The 20,256-nt window shown below is 34.1% G+C and overlaps 3 protein-coding genes across 3 annotated transcripts in view; 1 reads left to right on the forward strand and 2 right to left on the reverse strand.

The window, feature by feature from the left end:
- Positions 1-3,462: 3,462 nt before the first annotated feature.
- On the reverse strand, positions 3,463-4,170 carry LOC116022091 (chaperone protein dnaJ 11, chloroplastic-like). Its single transcript, XM_031262653.1, has one exon. The coding sequence runs from the start codon at positions 4,112-4,114 to the stop codon at positions 3,674-3,676; it is 441 nt and encodes a 146-aa protein (XP_031118513.1). The 5' UTR covers positions 4,115-4,170; the 3' UTR covers positions 3,463-3,673.
- Positions 4,171-13,870: 9,700 nt separating this feature from the next.
- LOC116023690 (monocopper oxidase-like protein SKS1) lies at positions 13,871-16,501 on the forward strand. Its single transcript, XM_031264694.1, has 7 exons — positions 13,871-14,014; positions 14,164-14,273; positions 14,357-14,627; positions 14,698-14,800; positions 15,100-15,454; positions 15,606-15,983; positions 16,076-16,501. Exons 1-7 carry the CDS (start codon positions 13,871-13,873, stop codon positions 16,365-16,367), a joined length of 1,653 nt encoding a protein of 550 aa, XP_031120554.1. The 3' UTR covers positions 16,368-16,501.
- A 590-nt stretch (positions 16,502-17,091) lies between these two features.
- The window catches only part of LOC116022696, a 6,947-nt gene continuing 3,782 nt past the window's right edge, over positions 17,092-20,256 (reverse strand). The window contains exons 6-13 of the mRNA XM_031263524.1: positions 19,564-19,657; positions 19,356-19,453; positions 19,079-19,148; positions 18,805-18,908; positions 18,585-18,704; positions 18,362-18,438; positions 18,153-18,197; positions 17,092-17,794 (exon numbers count right to left, since the gene is read on the reverse strand). Coding sequence (XP_031119384.1) covers positions 17,341-17,794; positions 18,153-18,197; positions 18,362-18,438; positions 18,585-18,704; positions 18,805-18,908; positions 19,079-19,148; positions 19,356-19,453; positions 19,564-19,657 — 1,062 coding nt within the window. The 3' untranslated portion in view covers positions 17,092-17,340. The remainder of the gene's footprint in view (positions 17,795-18,152; positions 18,198-18,361; positions 18,439-18,584; positions 18,705-18,804; positions 18,909-19,078; positions 19,149-19,355; positions 19,454-19,563; positions 19,658-20,256) is intronic.

The following is a 20,256-nucleotide window of genomic DNA, read 5'->3' on the forward strand; positions in this document are numbered from 1 at the left end:
TTTCTCAATAAATAGCCCAAACCCACAAATCTGACAATTTATATCGTGGATCAGGGTGCATCCCGATTCAAAACGATGTCGTTAACTCTAAGTTGAAATTAAATTGTTGCATGTCACATCATTTTTTTTTTAGAATTGTCACATCATATTTTTAAATCCTTTAAATATAGTTATTATATTTTGAGCCTTGATGAATCCGTTTCAAGCTCATGATAAGGTAAATCGAGCCAATTTAATTTTAAAATTTACTATTAAACGGTATATTTCTAGACACAAAAAAAAAAAAAATGTAACTTAAACCGAAACCCCAATATTCGAATCCAACTCCTATTTTACCATTGAAAATAAATCTTAAGTGAGATTTCTCATTCACTAAACAAATGTCTTCGGAACTTGCCTTGGAATATTTCTTTCTTAGCCCATCTTTATTGTCGGTGGAAAGAAAAAAATAATGAAATTGAGTATATTTGTCATTTTCATTAAATCTCGTTTTCAAGAATAATATTTTCCCAGATCGACTTGTCCAATTCATTCTACAGCAACAATCAAACTCCATCTAGCTCGCCGATGCACCCAAAATAATAATAATAATAATAATAATAATAATCAAATTCAAATTTGGGCTTCTCAAACGTTAAACTTGTACTAATACAGTTCCACTATGTTGACGGCTTGTCTCCAATGTCACTTATCATATGACAATTGGTTGAATTTCGTGAAATTTTGCCCTTTTCGTCGTCTTCAAGTCGGCAAACAAATTAGTATGTTATTCACAAAATGACAAAGAACCCTGTGTGTTTAATCGTTGCGATTTGCCGCCTGCCAACAATGAACATACTTCGGCCGTCCACCTTATACTCAATATCTACTTTACTAATAAGAGCCAAAGAGAGTTAGACCTAAAATGTGTAGAAAAAATAGCGGTCAAATTATTTAATCAAATGGATATTAATATTATTAATAGAAATTACCTAATTTAACCTTACTTTTATGATTATCCGTTAAGTTTTCCGTTAAATATTATCTTCTCCGTTAATATTCCGTTAACTTTTAACTTACCCATTAATTTCTATAAGAAAGGTCTTAGGTTCGAACCCTATCTCAATCAAATTTGACATAATTAAGTTTCTCACTCTATTTTACTGTTATTAAATTAAATAAATTAGTAGCTACAACAAAAAATGATACATATGTATTTCTTTAATTTAGAATTATCTATCTACAATACCTTTATTTGAAAAAAATATTCATTATCAAAAAATTAAATTAAATAAAAGAAATAATTTCATTAGTTATATTGTCTTTATTTTCTCTCATGCAAATATTCTTTACATTCAAATTTATCAATTGATATTCATTACATTGTCCATTATCTTATTTTTACAATATCTTGTAATTAAATATCAAAGTTATAGTACAAAATAATTTTATATATTTATTTACCAAGTTTTTTATTAATACTATGAAAAAAAAATTAAAATAATTTGAAGCTAATTATATTAACTACTTGAGGATTGGTTGACAAAGAGAGTACTCAAATAATAACCAACAAATTGAAGTGGAATCACTCTATTTTACTCTTATTGAATTAAATAAATTAGTAGTTGTACCAAAAAAGGATGGTCACACTTGTGTGAGATCGTCTCACGGATCCTTATTCGTGAGACGGGTCGGGTCGGGTCAAAGCACCATGCAAATGTCATACTTATATGTGCAAATCTCACACTTATAAGTATTGTATTTTCCCTTAAAAGTATTACATTTACCCTAATAAGTAACAAAAATTTTATTTTTGATTAGTATTACATTTGAGCATATAAGTATGGCATTTGTGCATATAAGTGTCACATTTGCATCTTGACCCGACCCGACCCGATCCGTCTCATGGTGAGACGGTCTCACACAAGTTTTTGCCAAAAAGGATACATATGTATTTCTTTAATACCATGAAAAAAATAAAAAAGAATAGTTTGAAACCAATCAAATTAATTACTTGGGGGATTTATTGACAATGAAAATACTCAAATAAACCATTACCCAGCAAATTGAAGCGAGAAACTACATTTTAATATCTTTGGAATATATAATATTTTAAATTTTCAAATTTTTATTAATTTATTTAATCTTTTTTCTTAAACTAGGATTTCTTTATCCACAATAACTCATTCAACAATAATGGTTGAACCAAATGAAACCCAAGCAGAACACCTAATGGAAAGTCCATAGCTCCTATATCATAATCTCGATCATTGCATAACGTTGTCATCTATGCTACCAACAATATCCGAATTGCAAATAACATACTACCAACAAAAAGGAAGAGAACAAATAGTAAAGATGAAGACAATGACAATGTTACTCAAAAGAGAATTAAGAAAACCTTAGAAATATTCAAATTAAAAGTGGTATTTATTTAGACTATCATTTTTAGACCAAATATTTAGACTATCGATTTTACAAGGTTGCAAACATTTATTTTAGTAATAATTATAATGAATTTTCTATATTATCTTGGATTCATATACTTTGAGTTAGATATTTAAATAAAAAAATTCGACATTTAATTACCCATGTATAAACTTCTCTTATATAATCTTGCATTGATATACTTTCAAATATTTATTTAAATATAAACATTGGGCATTAACTCATTCGCGCAATGCGCGTATAAAACTAGTACACACTACAAATGTCAAAGTCATAAATAATGAACCTTAGAATGCATATCTTTTCTCCATCTACATTAGACTCAATACCACTATTACAAAAATCGATCTAGGCATCCCTAGACCGTGACAATTTCCTTCTTAGGCTCCCGCTAGGCAAATTCGGTCGACTTGGCCTTCTTAATTTCTCTCTCTCCCCCCCCCCCTTCTCTCTCTCTCTCTCTCTCTCTATATATATATATATATATATATATATATATATACCACACACATATACATTGTTTTTTTAATTAGTCGCTAGGCGCTCCTCTACTGTTTGGCGCTTACAGCTCATAACTCATAAACAATCAACCTTAATTATATTAGAATGAATATTTACACAGTGATAATGTCAGATCATAAACAATCGACTTTAAAATGAATATTTTTTCTTCATCAACCTTAGTCTCAATACATACAAAAAGTCGAGTCATAAACAATTAATCTTATAATCAATTTTTTTTTCTCCATCCACTTTACGCTCAATACACATACTAAAAACCTCTTTTATAGTGTTTGTATGCTGTATTTATTTTTGTGGTCCCACGGACACACTTGTATAATGCGCTTGATCAAGAGGTATTAGCACGGATTGAATTCAGATATGAGAATCAGGTTTGATACACTCTTCTTGATTTGAGTACTTATTACACCATCCAAATGTAAGGATGAATACTGTAGTAATTATGATTGCTGGTTTAATAATATTGGTTTTAGACTTTTAGCTAAAGAGTAAAGTAACAATGGAAAAAAGAAATCGATAAACAATTTGTTGAAGCATATCTTTTGCACTTAAACTCGTGTAAACTTAGGATTTACAGCAAAATTTTTGAGTTTCAATCTTGTCGTCAAAACAAAATTATAGATGAAGTTATAGCGAGATCCGCACTGTTAGGATTCAGATTAAAGGCAATCTGCTCATAAAATCAAAGAATTAAGCCTAAAAATGTGATTATCACTCCCTTCAGCTACCAGCATTGATCAGTTTCCCAGTTCCGGCGACTGTTAACACCGGAAAATTCAACCGGCGGCCTGCCCTGCCCCGGCCGGAACAGAGTCCGGTCATAATTCGCGCGCTTTTGTGGATCGGAGAGAGTGGCGTACGCGGCGTGCACTCTGATGAAGTCCTCGTCCGACGATTCCGGACGAAAGCTAGACGCGACGTCCGGATGCAAAACCCTAGCCAGTCTCCTGTACGCGGCCTTGATTTCCTGACACGTGGCGCCCGTCTGAATCCCGAGAACTTCGTAGAGCGAGGCGGCGACGCTGCTGGTGCGCTCCGCCGTAACACAGGAGGCGGAGACGGTGGAAATCGGATGACGAAACGATACACCGCTCCGCCGCGACCGCGCCGAGGAAACTCCGGCGCCGGAAAATTGAGAAGAGAAAGGAATTGACGCAGAAGCCATGGATGATTTCAGGTTGATTCTGTGTGGATAAAATGAGATTTTGGATATGGAAAATGATAAATTAGGGGTGGAGTATATGTAGTTGGGCAAATCGGATTGAAGGTGCGGTGGATTACGTGTGGGTGACGATGAAATGCATCAGAAAGGCACCGTAATTTATTCGGGCTTATCCGTTTGGGTGACGCGTGGGCCCCGAAAAGGGTCCAAGCTGAGTCAGCATGGTCAAGTTTTTTTCGCAACGGAAGAGAAATCACCGTTATTTTCTTTTTTGAAAAGAGAAATCACCGTTATTATTCTAGTTAATGATTTTTTTTTTTAAATTTAATACTCAATTGATTCTTTGACTGTAATTATCTTTTTATTTGGTCTTAAATGATTTGTTTTTTATGGTTAATTAAGTTCTTAACTTTTTTTTGTTAAAGACCTTGTGATCAAACGGTATGAAGTGACTTTTTTAGATGGGAGGTTATGTGTTTGATTCATAGTATGGACGATATTGACACGTTAGTTTTCAACTGAGTAAAACCGTTGAAATCTTAAATTGTTCGTTTCCATGGTTTATTGTACACTCTATTCTGTACAAATTATATAAGTAAATTGTATAAAAAAATTATATAATAATGTTCCACACATTAATTCATCTTTTGGGGACAGTATGGTCAGGCTTTTTAAACCAGCCTGCCAACTGTCGAGACTCAGTACGTAACGTATGCTAAGCTACTGCGGTTCTCAACATCACATTTCGATAGTCTCGGTCCCAGGGCCAAAGAAAAAGTCACACTAGTGCCCAAAGAGGCAAAGATTCGATTTCCTAGGTAAGTTTTACTCAAGGGTAATTTTTTTACTTTTTATTTTTAAAGGTTTTTTTTTTTTTTTTTTTTTTTTTTGCAGAGATTTTTAAAGTTTGTTATTTAAGAATTTTATTTTGTATTTACAATTAGTACAATATATTGTCATCGCCGCAATTGCGACCCCATTGTGCAATATAATTTGTCTGAGATATTTTATGTATGAGTTTTACAATATGTAGTCTTAATTTTTATGTAGTAAATACAAATAAGTTATTTGTACTAAAAAAAATTTAGATTAAAATTTTGAGCATGAAAATACAAATTGAAATCAGAGAATAAGGGTCAATATAATATTTTTCTTCATGTAAAAATTGTTTTTACAATGTATCTACTAAGCGCAAAAGAAAAAAAAACAAACAAAAAAACTCTATTATGTTTATAGAAATTGTGTAAAATGTTTCATCCATGTTTAACCTTTATTGTGTTCCAATTTTGTATGTGGCGTGTAACTATAACATTATAAAACATTTTTTTAAAGCTATATTGGTAGAGTTTATATGTTATTAGGTTATGGTATTGGGGGCGCAAAAGGCCCAAGTGTCGTCAACCAACAGAGAGGCCCATAGCCTTGTAGCATGATAGTACCATTACATATCTGTGCTGGGAGAGAAAATATACCATAACGCTCAATAGACCCATTCATTAAAAAAAACACCACACACTGAATATAACGTTAATAGATCCATCATATTTGGCAAAGAAGGGAACACCAAACATATGTTATCTCTTTTCATACCACCTATAAGCTAGAGGCAATGATGATAAATTCATAGTCAATTATGGCATAATTAAGTGGTTAATCCAGTTTTCAAAAAAAAAAAAAAAGTGGTTAATCCAACCCCCCCCCCCCCCCCCCCCAAAAAAAAAAAAAAAAAGAAAAGAAAAGAAAAGAAAAAAGAGTTGTGCTTAGAGCCTTTCTATTGTGTATACTGTATAGGCCTCCACGTCCGTTCCATTTATTACTAGTCTCCATTTATGTGTATAATACACTTTGTCACCCACTCCAAGTACTTGATCATAAACATCCCAATGTACGAGACTCAACTTTGGTTAATTGTTATATATATTGTGACATATTCATTGATTATATTAAAGATACTAGTATTTTTGCCTGTGCGTTGCACGGAATGGATTTGTTACCAATTAAAATTTATTATTTTTTTTATCAATTAATTAATAATATTAGTTTGTGCAGTATAGAACACATCTAGTATAGAACAAAATTTTAAGAAGAATTTACCAATTAGCTAATTGCTATCCACTCCTCTGGGAACCTTTAACGATCCAAAATCTTTAAATTTGAACATGTTTTTGTAAATGAATGCAAGTTCCCTAAGGAAGATCAAGAAATTTAAAAAAACCAAGCAAAAAACTGAAAAAACTCAAAAAAAAAAAAAGCAGCATACTAACAACATAAAAAATGCATAACAATAAATACAATAAAGCACTATGACCAAACATGACCATGATTTTATTCCTATTAAATAAAACAATACAAAATTGAGCAATATTAAATAAAACAATATCTTGACCGCAACAACAGAATTTGCAGATTTGAAGGTGGAGAGGTCTGGAATAATTGCACTGCATTTTGCGTTTCTCTTTTAAAGTTCACAATATAGGATTAGGGATTTATATAAGGTTGTATCTTATTACAATAGAATTGTAATATGATAGGAATTGCAATGTAGAATTGTGATACAATAGGAATTGTAATGTAGAATTGTACAACGAATAGGAAAATAGGAAATAATCGCATCCTAAATATTGTAAGACTCTTTTGGGCGGGAAGCTTAAAGTGAGGATTTTGTTTTTATATATAGTATAGATTTGTTGATCAACTGATGTTATAACTGTAATAAATAGATTGTAGGGAAAATTGCATCTTTGGTCCTTGAGCTTTAACCAAGTTCCGACTCAGTCCCTGAGTTATGGTCGTATCCGAGTTTAGTCCCTCAATTATGAACAAAGTGGCGCATTTGGTCCCTGACCGTTAAAACTAACGGAAAAATTAAAAAATAATTAAAATTTGAGGGGTAAAATAGGAAATTCACATTTTATTCTTCTTCTTATATCAAAATCACTTTTATAACATTATTTTTCACTTCTTAGCCTCTTATTTTCAATATTTTTCAATTCTGAAAGCATTTCAATAATTTTAGTATGACTTGTTAGGAGCCTGACTCTCGTATAACAAACTTAAAACCTAGTACAAACAAAGAAACACTTGATCATTGTGTTTAGGCATCTGAAAACACTATCCTAATAATTTTTGATTTTCTTTACTAAGCAACAAAGGTAATCAAACTAGAACTTTTGAGATACAAAACTCTGTTTTCTTAAAACCAGAGTAATGAAAGAGGAACCTTAGAATCAATTATGAAAATTTTAAAAACTTTTGTAACTTCAAAAAACGACAATTGACTAAACTATTGCATACAAAATATTTTTTACATAATAAAAATCTCAAGTTATTCTTTTGGTGAAATTCTCATAAAAGCAACCTGAGAAATTTGAAATTATTTTGTATCTCAGAAGTTCTAGTTTGATACCTTTGTTGCTTAGTAAAGGAAACCAAAAATTATTAGGATACTGTTTTCAGATGCTTAAAAACAATGATCANCCAACCCCCCCCCCCCCCCCCAAAAAAAAAAAAAAAAAGAAAAGAAAAGAAAAGAAAAAAGAGTTGTGCTTAGAGCCTTTCTATTGTGTATACTGTATAGGCCTCCACGTCCGTTCCATTTATTACTAGTCTCCATTTATGTGTATAATACACTTTGTCACCCACTCCAAGTACTTGATCATAAACATCCCAATGTACGAGACTCAACTTTGGTTAATTGTTATATATATTGTGACATATTCATTGATTATATTAAAGATACTAGTATTTTTGCCTGTGCGTTGCACGGAATGGATTTGTTACCAATTAAAATTTATTATTTTTTTTATCAATTAATTAATAATATTAGTTTGTGCAGTATAGAACACATCTAGTATAGAACAAAATTTTAAGAAGAATTTACCAATTAGCTAATTGCTATCCACTCCTCTGGGAACCTTTAACGATCCAAAATCTTTAAATTTGAACATGTTTTTGTAAATGAATGCAAGTTCCCTAAGGAAGATCAAGAAATTTAAAAAAACCAAGCAAAAAACTGAAAAAACTCAAAAAAAAAAAAAGCAGCATACTAACAACATAAAAAATGCATAACAATAAATACAATAAAGCACTATGACCAAACATGACCATGATTTTATTCCTATTAAATAAAACAATACAAAATTGAGCAATATTAAATAAAACAATATCTTGACCGCAACAACAGAATTTGCAGATTTGAAGGTGGAGAGGTCTGGAATAATTGCACTGCATTTTGCGTTTCTCTTTTAAAGTTCACAATATAGGATTAGGGATTTATATAAGGTTGTATCTTATTACAATAGAATTGTAATATGATAGGAATTGCAATGTAGAATTGTGATACAATAGGAATTGTAATGTAGAATTGTACAACGAATAGGAAAATAGGAAATAATCGCATCCTAAATATTGTAAGACTCTTTTGGGCGGGAAGCTTAAAGTGAGGATTTTGTTTTTATATATAGTATAGATTTGTTGATCAACTGATGTTATAACTGTAATAAATAGATTGTAGGGAAAATTGCATCTTTGGTCCTTGAGCTTTAACCAAGTTCCGACTCAGTCCCTGAGTTATGGTCGTATCCGAGTTTAGTCCCTCAATTATGAACAAAGTGGCGCATTTGGTCCCTGACCGTTAAAACTAACGGAAAAATTAAAAAATAATTAAAATTTGAGGGGTAAAATAGGAAATTCACATTTTATTCTTCTTCTTATATCAAAATCACTTTTATAACATTATTTTTCACTTCTTAGCCTCTTATTTTCAATATTTTTCAATTCTGAAAGCATTTCAATAATTTTAGTATGACTTGTTAGGAGCCTGACTCTCGTATAACAAACTTAAAACCTAGTACAAACAAAGAAACACTTGATCATTGTGTTTAGGCATCTGAAAACACTATCCTAATAATTTTTGATTTTCTTTACTAAGCAACAAAGGTAATCAAACTAGAACTTTTGAGATACAAAACTCTGTTTTCTTAAAACCAGAGTAATGAAAGAGGAACCTTAGAATCAATTATGAAAATTTTAAAAACTTTTGTAACTTCAAAAAACGACAATTGACTAAACTATTGCATACAAAATATTTTTTACATAATAAAAATCTCAAGTTATTCTTTTGGTGAAATTCTCATAAAAGCAACCTGAGAAATTTGAAATTATTTTGTATCTCAGAAGTTCTAGTTTGATACCTTTGTTGCTTAGTAAAGGAAACCAAAAATTATTAGGATACTGTTTTCAGATGCTTAAAAACAATGATCAAGTGTTTCTTTGTTTGTACTAGGTCTTAAGTTTGTTATATGAGAGCCAGACTCTTAACATGTTATACTAAAGTTATTGAAATTCTTTTAGAATTGAAAAATATTGAAAATAAGAGGCTAAGAAGTGAAAAATAATGTTATAAAAGTGATTTTGATATAAGAAGGATAATAAAATGTGAATTTCCTATTTTACCCTTCAAATTTTAACTATTTTTTAATTTTTCCGTTAGTTTTAACGGCCAGAGACCAAATGCGCCACTTCGTTCATAACTGAGGGACTAAACTCGGATACGGCCATAACTCAGGGACTGAGTCGGAACTTGCTTAAAGCTCAAGGACCAAAGATGCAATTTTCTCTAGATTGTATGACATACTTATTACTTTTATTTTTATTAAAACAAAAACTTTTATGTCAAGAAAAAAAAAATCTTTATAAAAATTTCTTTGAATCTCTTCTTTACATGCATGAGCCAAACGGGATACCATCATAAAGACTATGGTTAACAAACTTAGCTGAAAGCTGTCGACTCATTTGTGGAGGCCTGAATGAAGTAATTGACTTTACCCTTGGTGTTCCTAAACCACAGAATTAGAATTACTGTTAGTTCTAAGACCTGCATGCAATAAAGTGCCTAGAGTAAAATTAAAGAAACTTTTTACCTTTCTGATTGATTAATTTGAGGTCTACATTACTGACTGATGGTGAAAGTTTCTTGGTCATGATGTCTGGAGAACTACAAACAGACTTTGTGTCATGAGTAGGTGATGGGAGCGGGTCGTCTGCAATTAAAATTTCATCTCCACAAGCTGAAACATCACTTCCTGATTCAGAGTTTTCCGAAGCTTTTCCTCGAACATAATTAATTTTGGTGGTTAGTTTTAAGAGCATCCTTATCAATGGAGTTTTTTCACGGTAACTGAGGAGTTTTTGTAAGTGTGATTAGGAAGGAGAGAGTGGAAAGGGAAGAAAAAAAAAAAACAAAACAAAAATAGTTTAAAAAAAAAAAAAGAAAAAAAGAGCTGTCAGGCGCGCCTGCGCCCAGCTGCTCCAGAGTATAAAAAAATAAAGATAAACAATAGATCTGACATTATGTGGTGCCTTGCAGGATGAACCCATCCCCTCTCTCCTCTTCTCTCTTTGCTTACATGGACAAATAATCTGACATGATTCTCACAAAATCTATTGATAGGCATGCTCTAAAGCTTCTAATTAGACAAAAAAAAAAGGTATAATTATAATGTTTACACACTCCCAATTTTGTTACAAAAAATGACAAACAAGTATCGTTGGGATAGTTCGGCCTCTAGTCGTGACTTTTAAATTAAGAGATGAACCAATTACGTTAAACTCCAAGGAACTCTAATCTTGTTTCTTGATTTTATTAATTGAAGTAAAAGAAAATAGTAAAAATATGCTACCCACTCTAAAAAAACAAAATAAAACAAAACATTCAACTTAATTAAAGAATAAAAATATAGTAAAAATGTTTTAAAAAAAATATAGTTAAAATTAGATTATGTGTATTAATATATTTGATACCGTTTTTAACGATGTAACACTTTACAATGCTATATTTTTGTTATTGTTATTGAGTTTGAATTTTTTAATATAATATATTTTGCAATTATATTATTGAAATATTATATTATATGTTTAATACAAGTATGGGTTAATAATTAGTTGGCTGTTTTTTGTTTTTTTTTTTCATAGAAGTTACAAATTTAGCGACGGATAAAACTGTAGCAAATCTGTAGCTAAATACCTTCAAACAATAAAAAAAAATAGTAATGAAAATATCGGTCCCTAAATTTAGTACATATATTTTTGTCAGTATAATTAAGGGGCCTTTTCCTATATTGAGGATAAAATCAAGCAGAGGATTGGGTCGTGGAACAAGAAGCTCCTTTCTCAAGCTGGGAAGGAGATTTTGTTGAAAAGTGTGGCACAATCTATGCCCACCTTTTCAATGAGTGTGTTCTTGTTACCGGATGCTGTTTGCAAATCAATTGAAAGGACTATGAACAGGTTTTGGTGGGGGTCAAGTAATGATACTCGTATTCATTGGAAGGCCTGGGATCGTTTGTGTGTGCCCAGGAAGTTTGGAGGATTGGGTTTTAAGGATCTAAAAGCTTTTAACTTGGCAATGTTGGGCAAACAGGCCTGGAGATTGCTAACTAAACCTCATTCCCTGGTGGCAAGAGTTTGTAAAGCTAGATATTTCCCCAGATCTACATTTGTTGATGCTTCTATAGTATCATGTCCAAGTTACTGCTGGAGGAGTATTATGGCTGCTCATGGTTTAATTTGTGAGGGGGCAAGAAGAAGGATTGGGAATGGTAAAACCTCATTAATTTGGGGTCATCCATGGCTGCATGATGATCATAGCCCTATGATACAGACTCTAATGCCACCCTACTTAAATGGTGCGTTAGTTTCTGGACTAATAAATGAGCAGACTAGTACATGGGATATGCCCATCTTGACTGATATTTTTCAGCCTACTGATGTGTCACGAATTTTACGAGTGCCTGTCTCCCCTGACTATGAGGATTCATGGTACTGGCATGGGGACCCAAGAGGTTGTTACACAGTAAAGAATGGCTACAGGCGCATTGTAGGGGAAGTTGTTTATCCTTCAAGTGGTTTTGACCATTGGAATTCTCTTTGGAGGCTTAAAATCCCACCAAAGTGGAAGATCTTTCTTTGGAGAGCTCTAAATGATATACTCCTTGTGACTACAAATTTGATTTTAAAGAGGGTAGAGGTGGATCCTGCATGCCCAATGTGTGGATTAGATCATGAGAACATTATGCATGCATTTGTGTTGCGTGACTTTTCCTCTATTGTTTGGCATGAGCTTAATATACATGTACCTAGTGTGACTGATGATTCCTTTGCAAGCTGGTTCACAAAATTGATGTTGGGCATGACTGAGGATAATTTTGCTCTATCTATGGCAGTGCTCTATTTCATATGGCAGACACGCAACACCGCAGTGTGGGAGGGGTGGTTACCGCAGCCCAGAACAGTCGCCGCAAGAGCTGCAACCGCTCTGCATGTATGGCGTTCTGTCCATCACGGAGGCAGCCCAGGTGGCAGGGAGCTGGTGCAGAACATTTCCACGTCCGGTACGTCGCTGCTGCCATGCTGTTTCTTCGACGCCGGTCACCAACTGGACTCCCAAGACTCTACGTTTGCGGCGGTGCTACTCGATCCTGAAGGAGGTTTTCTTGCAGCAGTAGCAGGACGTCTTCCGCCGTGTTCTTCACCTTTTATGGCGGAGGCCATGGCTTGCAAAGAGGCGTTAGCATGGTTACGTCGCACGGGAATCTCGGAGGTTAATATGCTCACAGATTACTCGTAACTGCGAGGGGCCTTGTCAACGAATCGCTCTACGTTTCGTTCTCATGTGGGGTTTGCTATTGACGCATGTAGACATGCGATGATTTTATTTAATTCATGTTCGTTTACTTTAATTCCTAGAGCACAAAATATGGTTGCTCATACTCTTGCGTCTGCTGCTTTCGCGCAGACTAACACTTTGTACTGGGATTCTATCCCTCTTGACTCTATTTCCGCTCTTTTGCATTAATCTATACGGGTTTTGTTTTCAAAAAAAAAAAAAAAAAGGGGCCTATGTCACAATTTCTTCACTCATGAATTACAACATAAAGTATGTATTTTGGGAACAAAAAATGCTATATTTTCAACACTACGTACTATAAAGGAAAAGAGCAATCAAATTGTCTGTCTAGACTATATAGTATATACTATTCCCCTTCTAAAAAAAATTAACACTGGCAGTCAATACAGATTGGGTGAAAAGAGGAAGATGGCATGAGAAAACTCCACAATCAATTAAAATGAGTTTTGTAGACTTTTAAAACTTTTATAGACCCGTACAAAATTTGTGAAATTCTAAAAGATTTTATTATAGCTGTCATTTAAAATCCATTGTTTTAAAAATCTCTGATAGAATAGGTCCTCATAATTGTTAAATTAAAAATCAATTCTAACTTTGCAAGAATCAATCCCAGATTCTCCCAAAATTCTTCCACACAAAAAAATCTCACTTGCCACTTGAGCTACCACATTGAGTCAATAAGCATTCATAATGATATTAACGTGGACTTACAAAAAAAAAAAGAATTATTATTTAATTACTATTGTAAAATGTAAATACAGAGTAATATATTAAAAATAATACAATAAAATTTTTAAAACTAAATATCTAATAATTTTTTTTAAAGGCCTAAATCCTGATGATAAGATTTCCTAATAACGTCAGAATTTAAAATAACTGTGGATTATGTTTGGATTAGGGTATAAATGTTTGTGATTAATTAGGAGACTTCTACGTAAGAGTTAGCATTTTAGTAAAGCACATTATTATATATCCTTCGTCCTCAAAGGGCGTTTTGTTTATATATAGTTAGCCATATTAAGCTTAAGAATCATTACGCCTGGAAGAACTAACACATTTTAAGTCCGAAGACGATGAAGACGGTGAATGAAAAAGTGGCATTACCACTCATTTGCAGTCTCATAGTCTTGTCGTTTGTTTGTGTAAGCGCGGAAGAACATTTTTATGACTGGACTGTTTCCTTCTCCAGTCGTTCAATTCTTGGAGTTCAGAAGAAGGTTAGGTTTATGATCCTTGTTAATGTTATATTATAATGCTAAGATTTTAATCGACATGTTTAGTTTAATTTAGTACTTTATAATTAAAGTTGTGTTTCTGTCGATATCGTATCTATTAACCTATTTTATCTTTTGATAAAAAAAAACAGGTGATTGTGATCAATGATCAGTTTCCAGGACCCCTCCTGAATGGTTCAGCCAATGATGTACTCAATGTCAATATTCACAACAACCTGGACGAACCGTTTCTAATGTCATGGTACGATTAGTTTGCAGATTAACATACGAAGAAAATTGTTTTGTTTTTCTCGTTTTCTGATTTATTTTGTTTGATTATTGTAGGAATGGGGTGCAATTAAGGGGAAGTTCATGGCAAGATGGAGTACAAGGAACCAATTGTCCTATACCGCCGGGACAGAACTGGACTTACAGCTTTCAGCTGAAAGATCAGATCGGAAGTTACTTTTATTTCCCGTCTCTCAACCTTCACAAGGCCGTCGGCGGGTATGGTCCCATCCGAATCTACAACACTGAAATCGTTCATCCGCCGTTTCCTTTCCCTGATTACGATTACGACATTTTGATCGGCGATTGGTACACCGAAGATATTGAGGTAAAATTAAACATCTTTATCACTTGATACAGAAACATATTAATCCTAAGCTATGGTTTTGTTATTGAAGGAGTTGAGACAAAGCCTGGATCGCACCGGCATGCTGAAATTACCCTATGGAATCCTCATCAATGGCCAAGGACCTGAACAAGCAAGCCTGGATTTCCAGCCAGGTATACAAGTTATTGGTCTGTTTGATAAATTGTTGTTAATTGATAGCTGTTTGTTAGCTGATTGGGTTAGAGGGTATACAAGTTATTGGCCTGTTTGATAAATAGTTGTTAGTTGATAGCTGATTGGGTTAGAAAATATAATTTGTTAACATTAAAGGTGTCTGGTAAATTAGCTATTAGCTGATAGCTGTTTGGTATAATTTGAAATTTTCGCGTTTATATTCCACTGACTGAAAACCCTAGCTTTCTGATCACTTTATTGTGTTTGGTTTTGTTGAAATTGATCTATGGTGTTGCAGGGAAAACATATATGCTGAGGATCTCGAATGTGGGGATAAGAACAAGCCTGAATTTCAAGATTCAGGGCCACAAGATGACGCTGGTGGAGACAGAAGGATCGTATACTGTAAAACAGGACTTCGATAATCTCGACGTCCATGTTGGCCAGTCTTACTCGGTGATGGTTAAAGCATTAGAGCACAACAATGGCGCATCCTATTTCATATCGGCGTCTCCTCGTTTCTCCCTCATGCGAGCTTCTGGAATTGGCTTCGTACGCTACAATAAGTTCCAGGGAAACCCGGCGAGTCCGCTCTTTCACTCACCATTACCGTTCGATCTCCTGGCTTCCTGGATACAGACTAAGAAGATAAGGTACACTGGACTCATCAACCTGCAATGTTAATCATTTTATCGAACACCTTATATGCATGTATGCATGACTTGACGCTTTAACCTTGAACCTGCAAAGTTTTCATTTTATCGAACACCTTATCTGCATGACTTGAGGCTTTAATTTTGACAGGGTCGATTTGGCGGTGGGAGCAGCCAGGCCGAATCCTCAAGGCTCGTTCCATTACGGATTGATTAACGTGACCAGGACGATTGTCCTGGAGGGTAAAATGGCCAGGGTGTACGGCAAGCTCCGATACGCCATTAATGGCGTTTCGTTTGTGTACCCGGACACGCCATTGAAGCTTGCGGATCAGTTCAACATAAGCGGCGTTTATGAACTCGGCACTATCCCTGAGAGGCCCCATTTTACTTTCAGATCCCTCCCAGCTCGTCCTGGCGTCTCGGTTATCCAAACCAATCTCCATGATTTCACGCAGATAATTTTCCAGAACCCTCTCCGTTCCATACAAACATGGCATTTGGACGGTTACAACTTCTTCGTTGTTGGGTAATCACTAATCCCCAATCACTCGATTCACTCCCTCCATTTAACCCTAACCTTTTGCAATTGAAACATTGATTGATTGATTGGATTTGCAGAATGGGCCCTGGGATCTGGAGCGAGCTGGATATGCTGTCTTACAATCTGAAAGACGCAGTTTATCGATCAACAGTACAGGTATATCCATTTTCGTGGACGGCAGTATATGTGGCCATGGATAATCAAGGAATGTGGAATCTGAGGGCGGGGAATGCAGATGAAAGGTACCTTGGACAAGAGCTGTATATTAGGGTGAAGGGACCGGAGGATGATCCTGCCAAGATTTCTCCCAGGGATGAAGCTCCCATTCCTGCAAATGCCATCAAATGTGGCAAAGCTGCTCTGCTATAGATATTATATAGTTCGTGTTAGGTTCATTAGATTTTTAGATTTAGATAGTCATACTCGTATCAATTACTTTACTAGTTAGATTTGTTTTATACACGAATTCGTTTTTCTATCATTTTGTCTCTAAGACAATGATATCCTGCAACAATTTGTTTTTCTATATTGACTTTGATCGGTAACCTAGGCTATCAATCAATTTTGACTTATTATTGACCACTATTAGTTGTTTGAATTGGTTAAACAAAATTGTTTGATTAATTATTTTTTTGTAACAGTTTATTGCCCTAAAATGTTAAAATTAAAAAAACTGTTCAAAGTAGTTTTTTGGATCAGTTTTTTTATAAAGTCATTTTTTCATTGATAAACCATGATTGAAAATTGAATTGCCTTTATATTTCAATTTTTTTTATTACAAAGTATCATTTTATGAGAATTGAAAACTGAATACATTATTTTTGTAATGATTTTTCCCTTTTTTTGCATTAGCTTAAATGTATGATCTTTTTTGCATTTATCCGATTCCAAAACATATAAGCAATAATGTGTCAATTTAACATAAAAGTGTCATTTTTTCCTTCTTTTTTTTTTTTTGTATAAATATAGTCAATTTACATTTCACTAAGATACTATTGTACCTTGAAGACATTAATTTTGATAGACTATAAATATTAAGCTATTTTTTGACTAATCTAGTTAAGTTTCGATGTTCCTCTGTTATCCAAAGATAGGAAATGGTAACTTGGGGTACAAAAATATCATTTCATCTCACACTAGATGGAGCAATAGATCATCTGTGTACGAGTAAAGCTACAAGATTTTTCCTAAACCATACTTCAAAATTTAAAGCACACTAGGAATAGCCATATACCTTCAGCATATGGGCTATATATACAGGGGACTGCAATTTCAAGAGAAAATGGGAATGATGGAATTTATGCAAAATGAATACTTGTTTTGGTGAAATATATCTAGGGGCTCAAAACTTTGTACCTAAGCCGTCTAGGATGTCCAAAACATTAGGCTTTGGTCGTTCCACCTCTGTACAAGGAGAGCTGCCAGTGCTCCTACTTAGTGCCCAAACCTGTCTCCCCTTCTTGGATATCACAAATTCTTGGCTTTTGCTTATTCCAGGAACAAGCTTCCTCCTTTTCATGACTTCTTCTAACAAAGTCTTGTCTTCATGCGAAAGCTGGACCTCGTTCTTTTTCGGGTTATTGTTCAGCGTCTCTGTGTGCAGAGTGAGCCCTTTGCCGGTGGGCGATCTTCCTGGGAGAATCCTCGGGCCTTTGTATCTTACGAGGCTGATGAGGCGGTGAAGCCATTCCACGAGTTCGAGGATGAAGGCGTCCATTTTCTTTTTGTCTGCGTGGTAAAGTGTCTGCAGGCGGATGAGGTTATTCTGCATCGTTGCCTTCTTTCCGAAATCGCTTCTGCATAGAAGAATGAGCATTGTTGGGTTTCGCTAATAACCACTATTGCAAAAATCGGCCGCCGAGGCGAATTGCTCCCTTGGCAGCCGCCTAGGGCCTAACTCAGCCAAGTTAACTCGGGTGAGTCAGCCTTGTTAATTTTTTTTATTATATTTATATATATTTAAATTTATTTATTTATATAAATAAGAGAAGATATATATATATATATATATATATATAATATGACATACACCCACAAACATGCACTATTTTTTTTGTTTTAATAGGTCGCCGCCAAGGCGCTAGTCTAGCGCCTACTGCAACCATGCTAAGAGCAGAGCATAAACAACAAAACTTTATAAAACTGGAAGAATACCCGGTGTTGGCCCATTCTCCAACCCATCCGAAACCTTGATGCGCTCTGCACCGGCAGCCAGCCAAATGAATTGAAAGAATCAGTAACAAATGCATTTATATATTCGGTAAATAAGAGAAATTTAAGTTTATTGCTTGTCTGAGAAAGATAGTTAACGGAATGATGCTCAGCCAGCTTATATAACCAATGCATACAGATTTTTTACTTACTTTGACGTATCGGCTGCTAGTGGGACAAGCCACTGGAGATTCTTCTCCATTTCAGCCTTGATTTGAGGAATCGTTAGCTGCAAAACTCCATCGTAGGGCATTTACGTTAAACATTTATAACAAAACTACATCATAAGACCAGTCAGTAGGAGAAGGCAGAAGATATAAAAGAGAAAAATCGATAAAAATGGTAGATACCAAGAAACAAGTCTAAAGAACAAACCTCCTCCTCTTTTGTATCAAGTGCCTGCAAACGAGAACGAAGTGCCATCTTTACAGCAGGTGGCAACCCATTATACAGTGCATCCCTTGTGTTCGGGGGAAGAGCAGTGGGGCGCGAGGTCTAACATTACATTGAATCCAATTAACAAACATTATTAACTAAATAAATACTAAACGGAACTCTGTAGGCGAAACCAACAAATTAAAAATGTCATACTTACAATGTTATCTATTTGAGTGATTAGGTTAGCATAGTGCAAAGCAAGGCCAGCAACGCCTAATCTTTCTGGTTTTTTTGTAGGCTCCCTATCTATGTACTTTAATACTTGTAAAATAAACAGTTTCAACATAAGATCAGCATGGTTTTTAATAAAAAGGCTTCAATATATTAAAATGCAAAGTATAGTGGAAGTTGTTAAGGCATGAAATCTATAATAACATCCTACAGCCTCGGTGAATGGAACAAGAAACGGGGCAATAATTGCACTACTATACCGTCATCTCCAAATGCTTCCAAGATCTCTTGATGAATGAAAGTTACAATATCAACGAGCTTCTCCACAACCTTCAATTAAAAATATGACATTAGCAAACGGACAATTGAGAATCATGATAGTACATTTACACATGGTTCGGTTTTTTCTACGATCACCTATGTCAAGGAAGGAAGATGTCTAATTTGGATTTCAGATGCGATTGAGAAACAAGTAAATATAATTGAAGCATTCATCCTTGAAAATATTTTAAGATTAAAGAATCTTTGTTGGATTACCTCCTCCAAACTTTTAGACCAAAGAGATTTCTTTTTCAATCCCCTCACAAGCTTTCTTTGATGTTTTAGCTCACTGTGCAACATCATTAGACTCTCTCCTACAAGGAGGAAAAGTATGCCAATCAAGTAAAGATAATCTACCATACAGTAGTTAAAAAAAAAAAAAAAAAAAAAAAAGAACTCAATTATTTAGTAATCTATAATGAACCTTTTCGAGGAAGATTTAAAGACTCTAGTTCCTCAATTTTCCTCTGGTAATCTTGTTCAAACCGGTCCACAGCATGCAACTCATGATACAATTCCTGCACATACATAATATCTCATTATAACTAAGTATATTTAAAATTGATCCCGTTTCACACGATTGTAAGATTTTAGTCCTTGACTAGACAGATTATCACTAGAGCACCCATGCAAGCTTGTGCATAATTAGTAGAACTTAATAGCTTACATAGCATCACCGTCAAATTATTCAACATATTTGGTAGTACTCACAAGATTGGTCAAAGGAAAAGTGAAAATGTTAAGTGCCACACGAATGAAGACTTTGTCCACCATCTATGGAGCACACAAGTATGAATGCAAAAGCTCTAACAAAGACCCAATATATATATAATTGATTTTTTTTTGTGGCAAAAGAAGGATCCATCAAGCACATGTTTCTCTACTATATTGCTAGAAGCCTAGAAATAAGCAAATTGGCTATATTTCCTATACAAATCATCATATCACTGTACAAATGTAATATACTGGTCCACATAATACTGTACCTAATGTTCATAGAAGCATATGAAACAAACACACATACATATATATATATATATATATATATATATATATATATATATATATATATATATATATATATATATATAGAGAGAGAGAGAGAGAGAGAGAGAGA

This window comes from Ipomoea triloba, chromosome 6 (assembly GCF_003576645.1).
Source record: "Ipomoea triloba cultivar NCNSP0323 chromosome 6, ASM357664v1".
Classification (NCBI taxonomy): domain Eukaryota; kingdom Viridiplantae; phylum Streptophyta; class Magnoliopsida; order Solanales; family Convolvulaceae; genus Ipomoea; species Ipomoea triloba.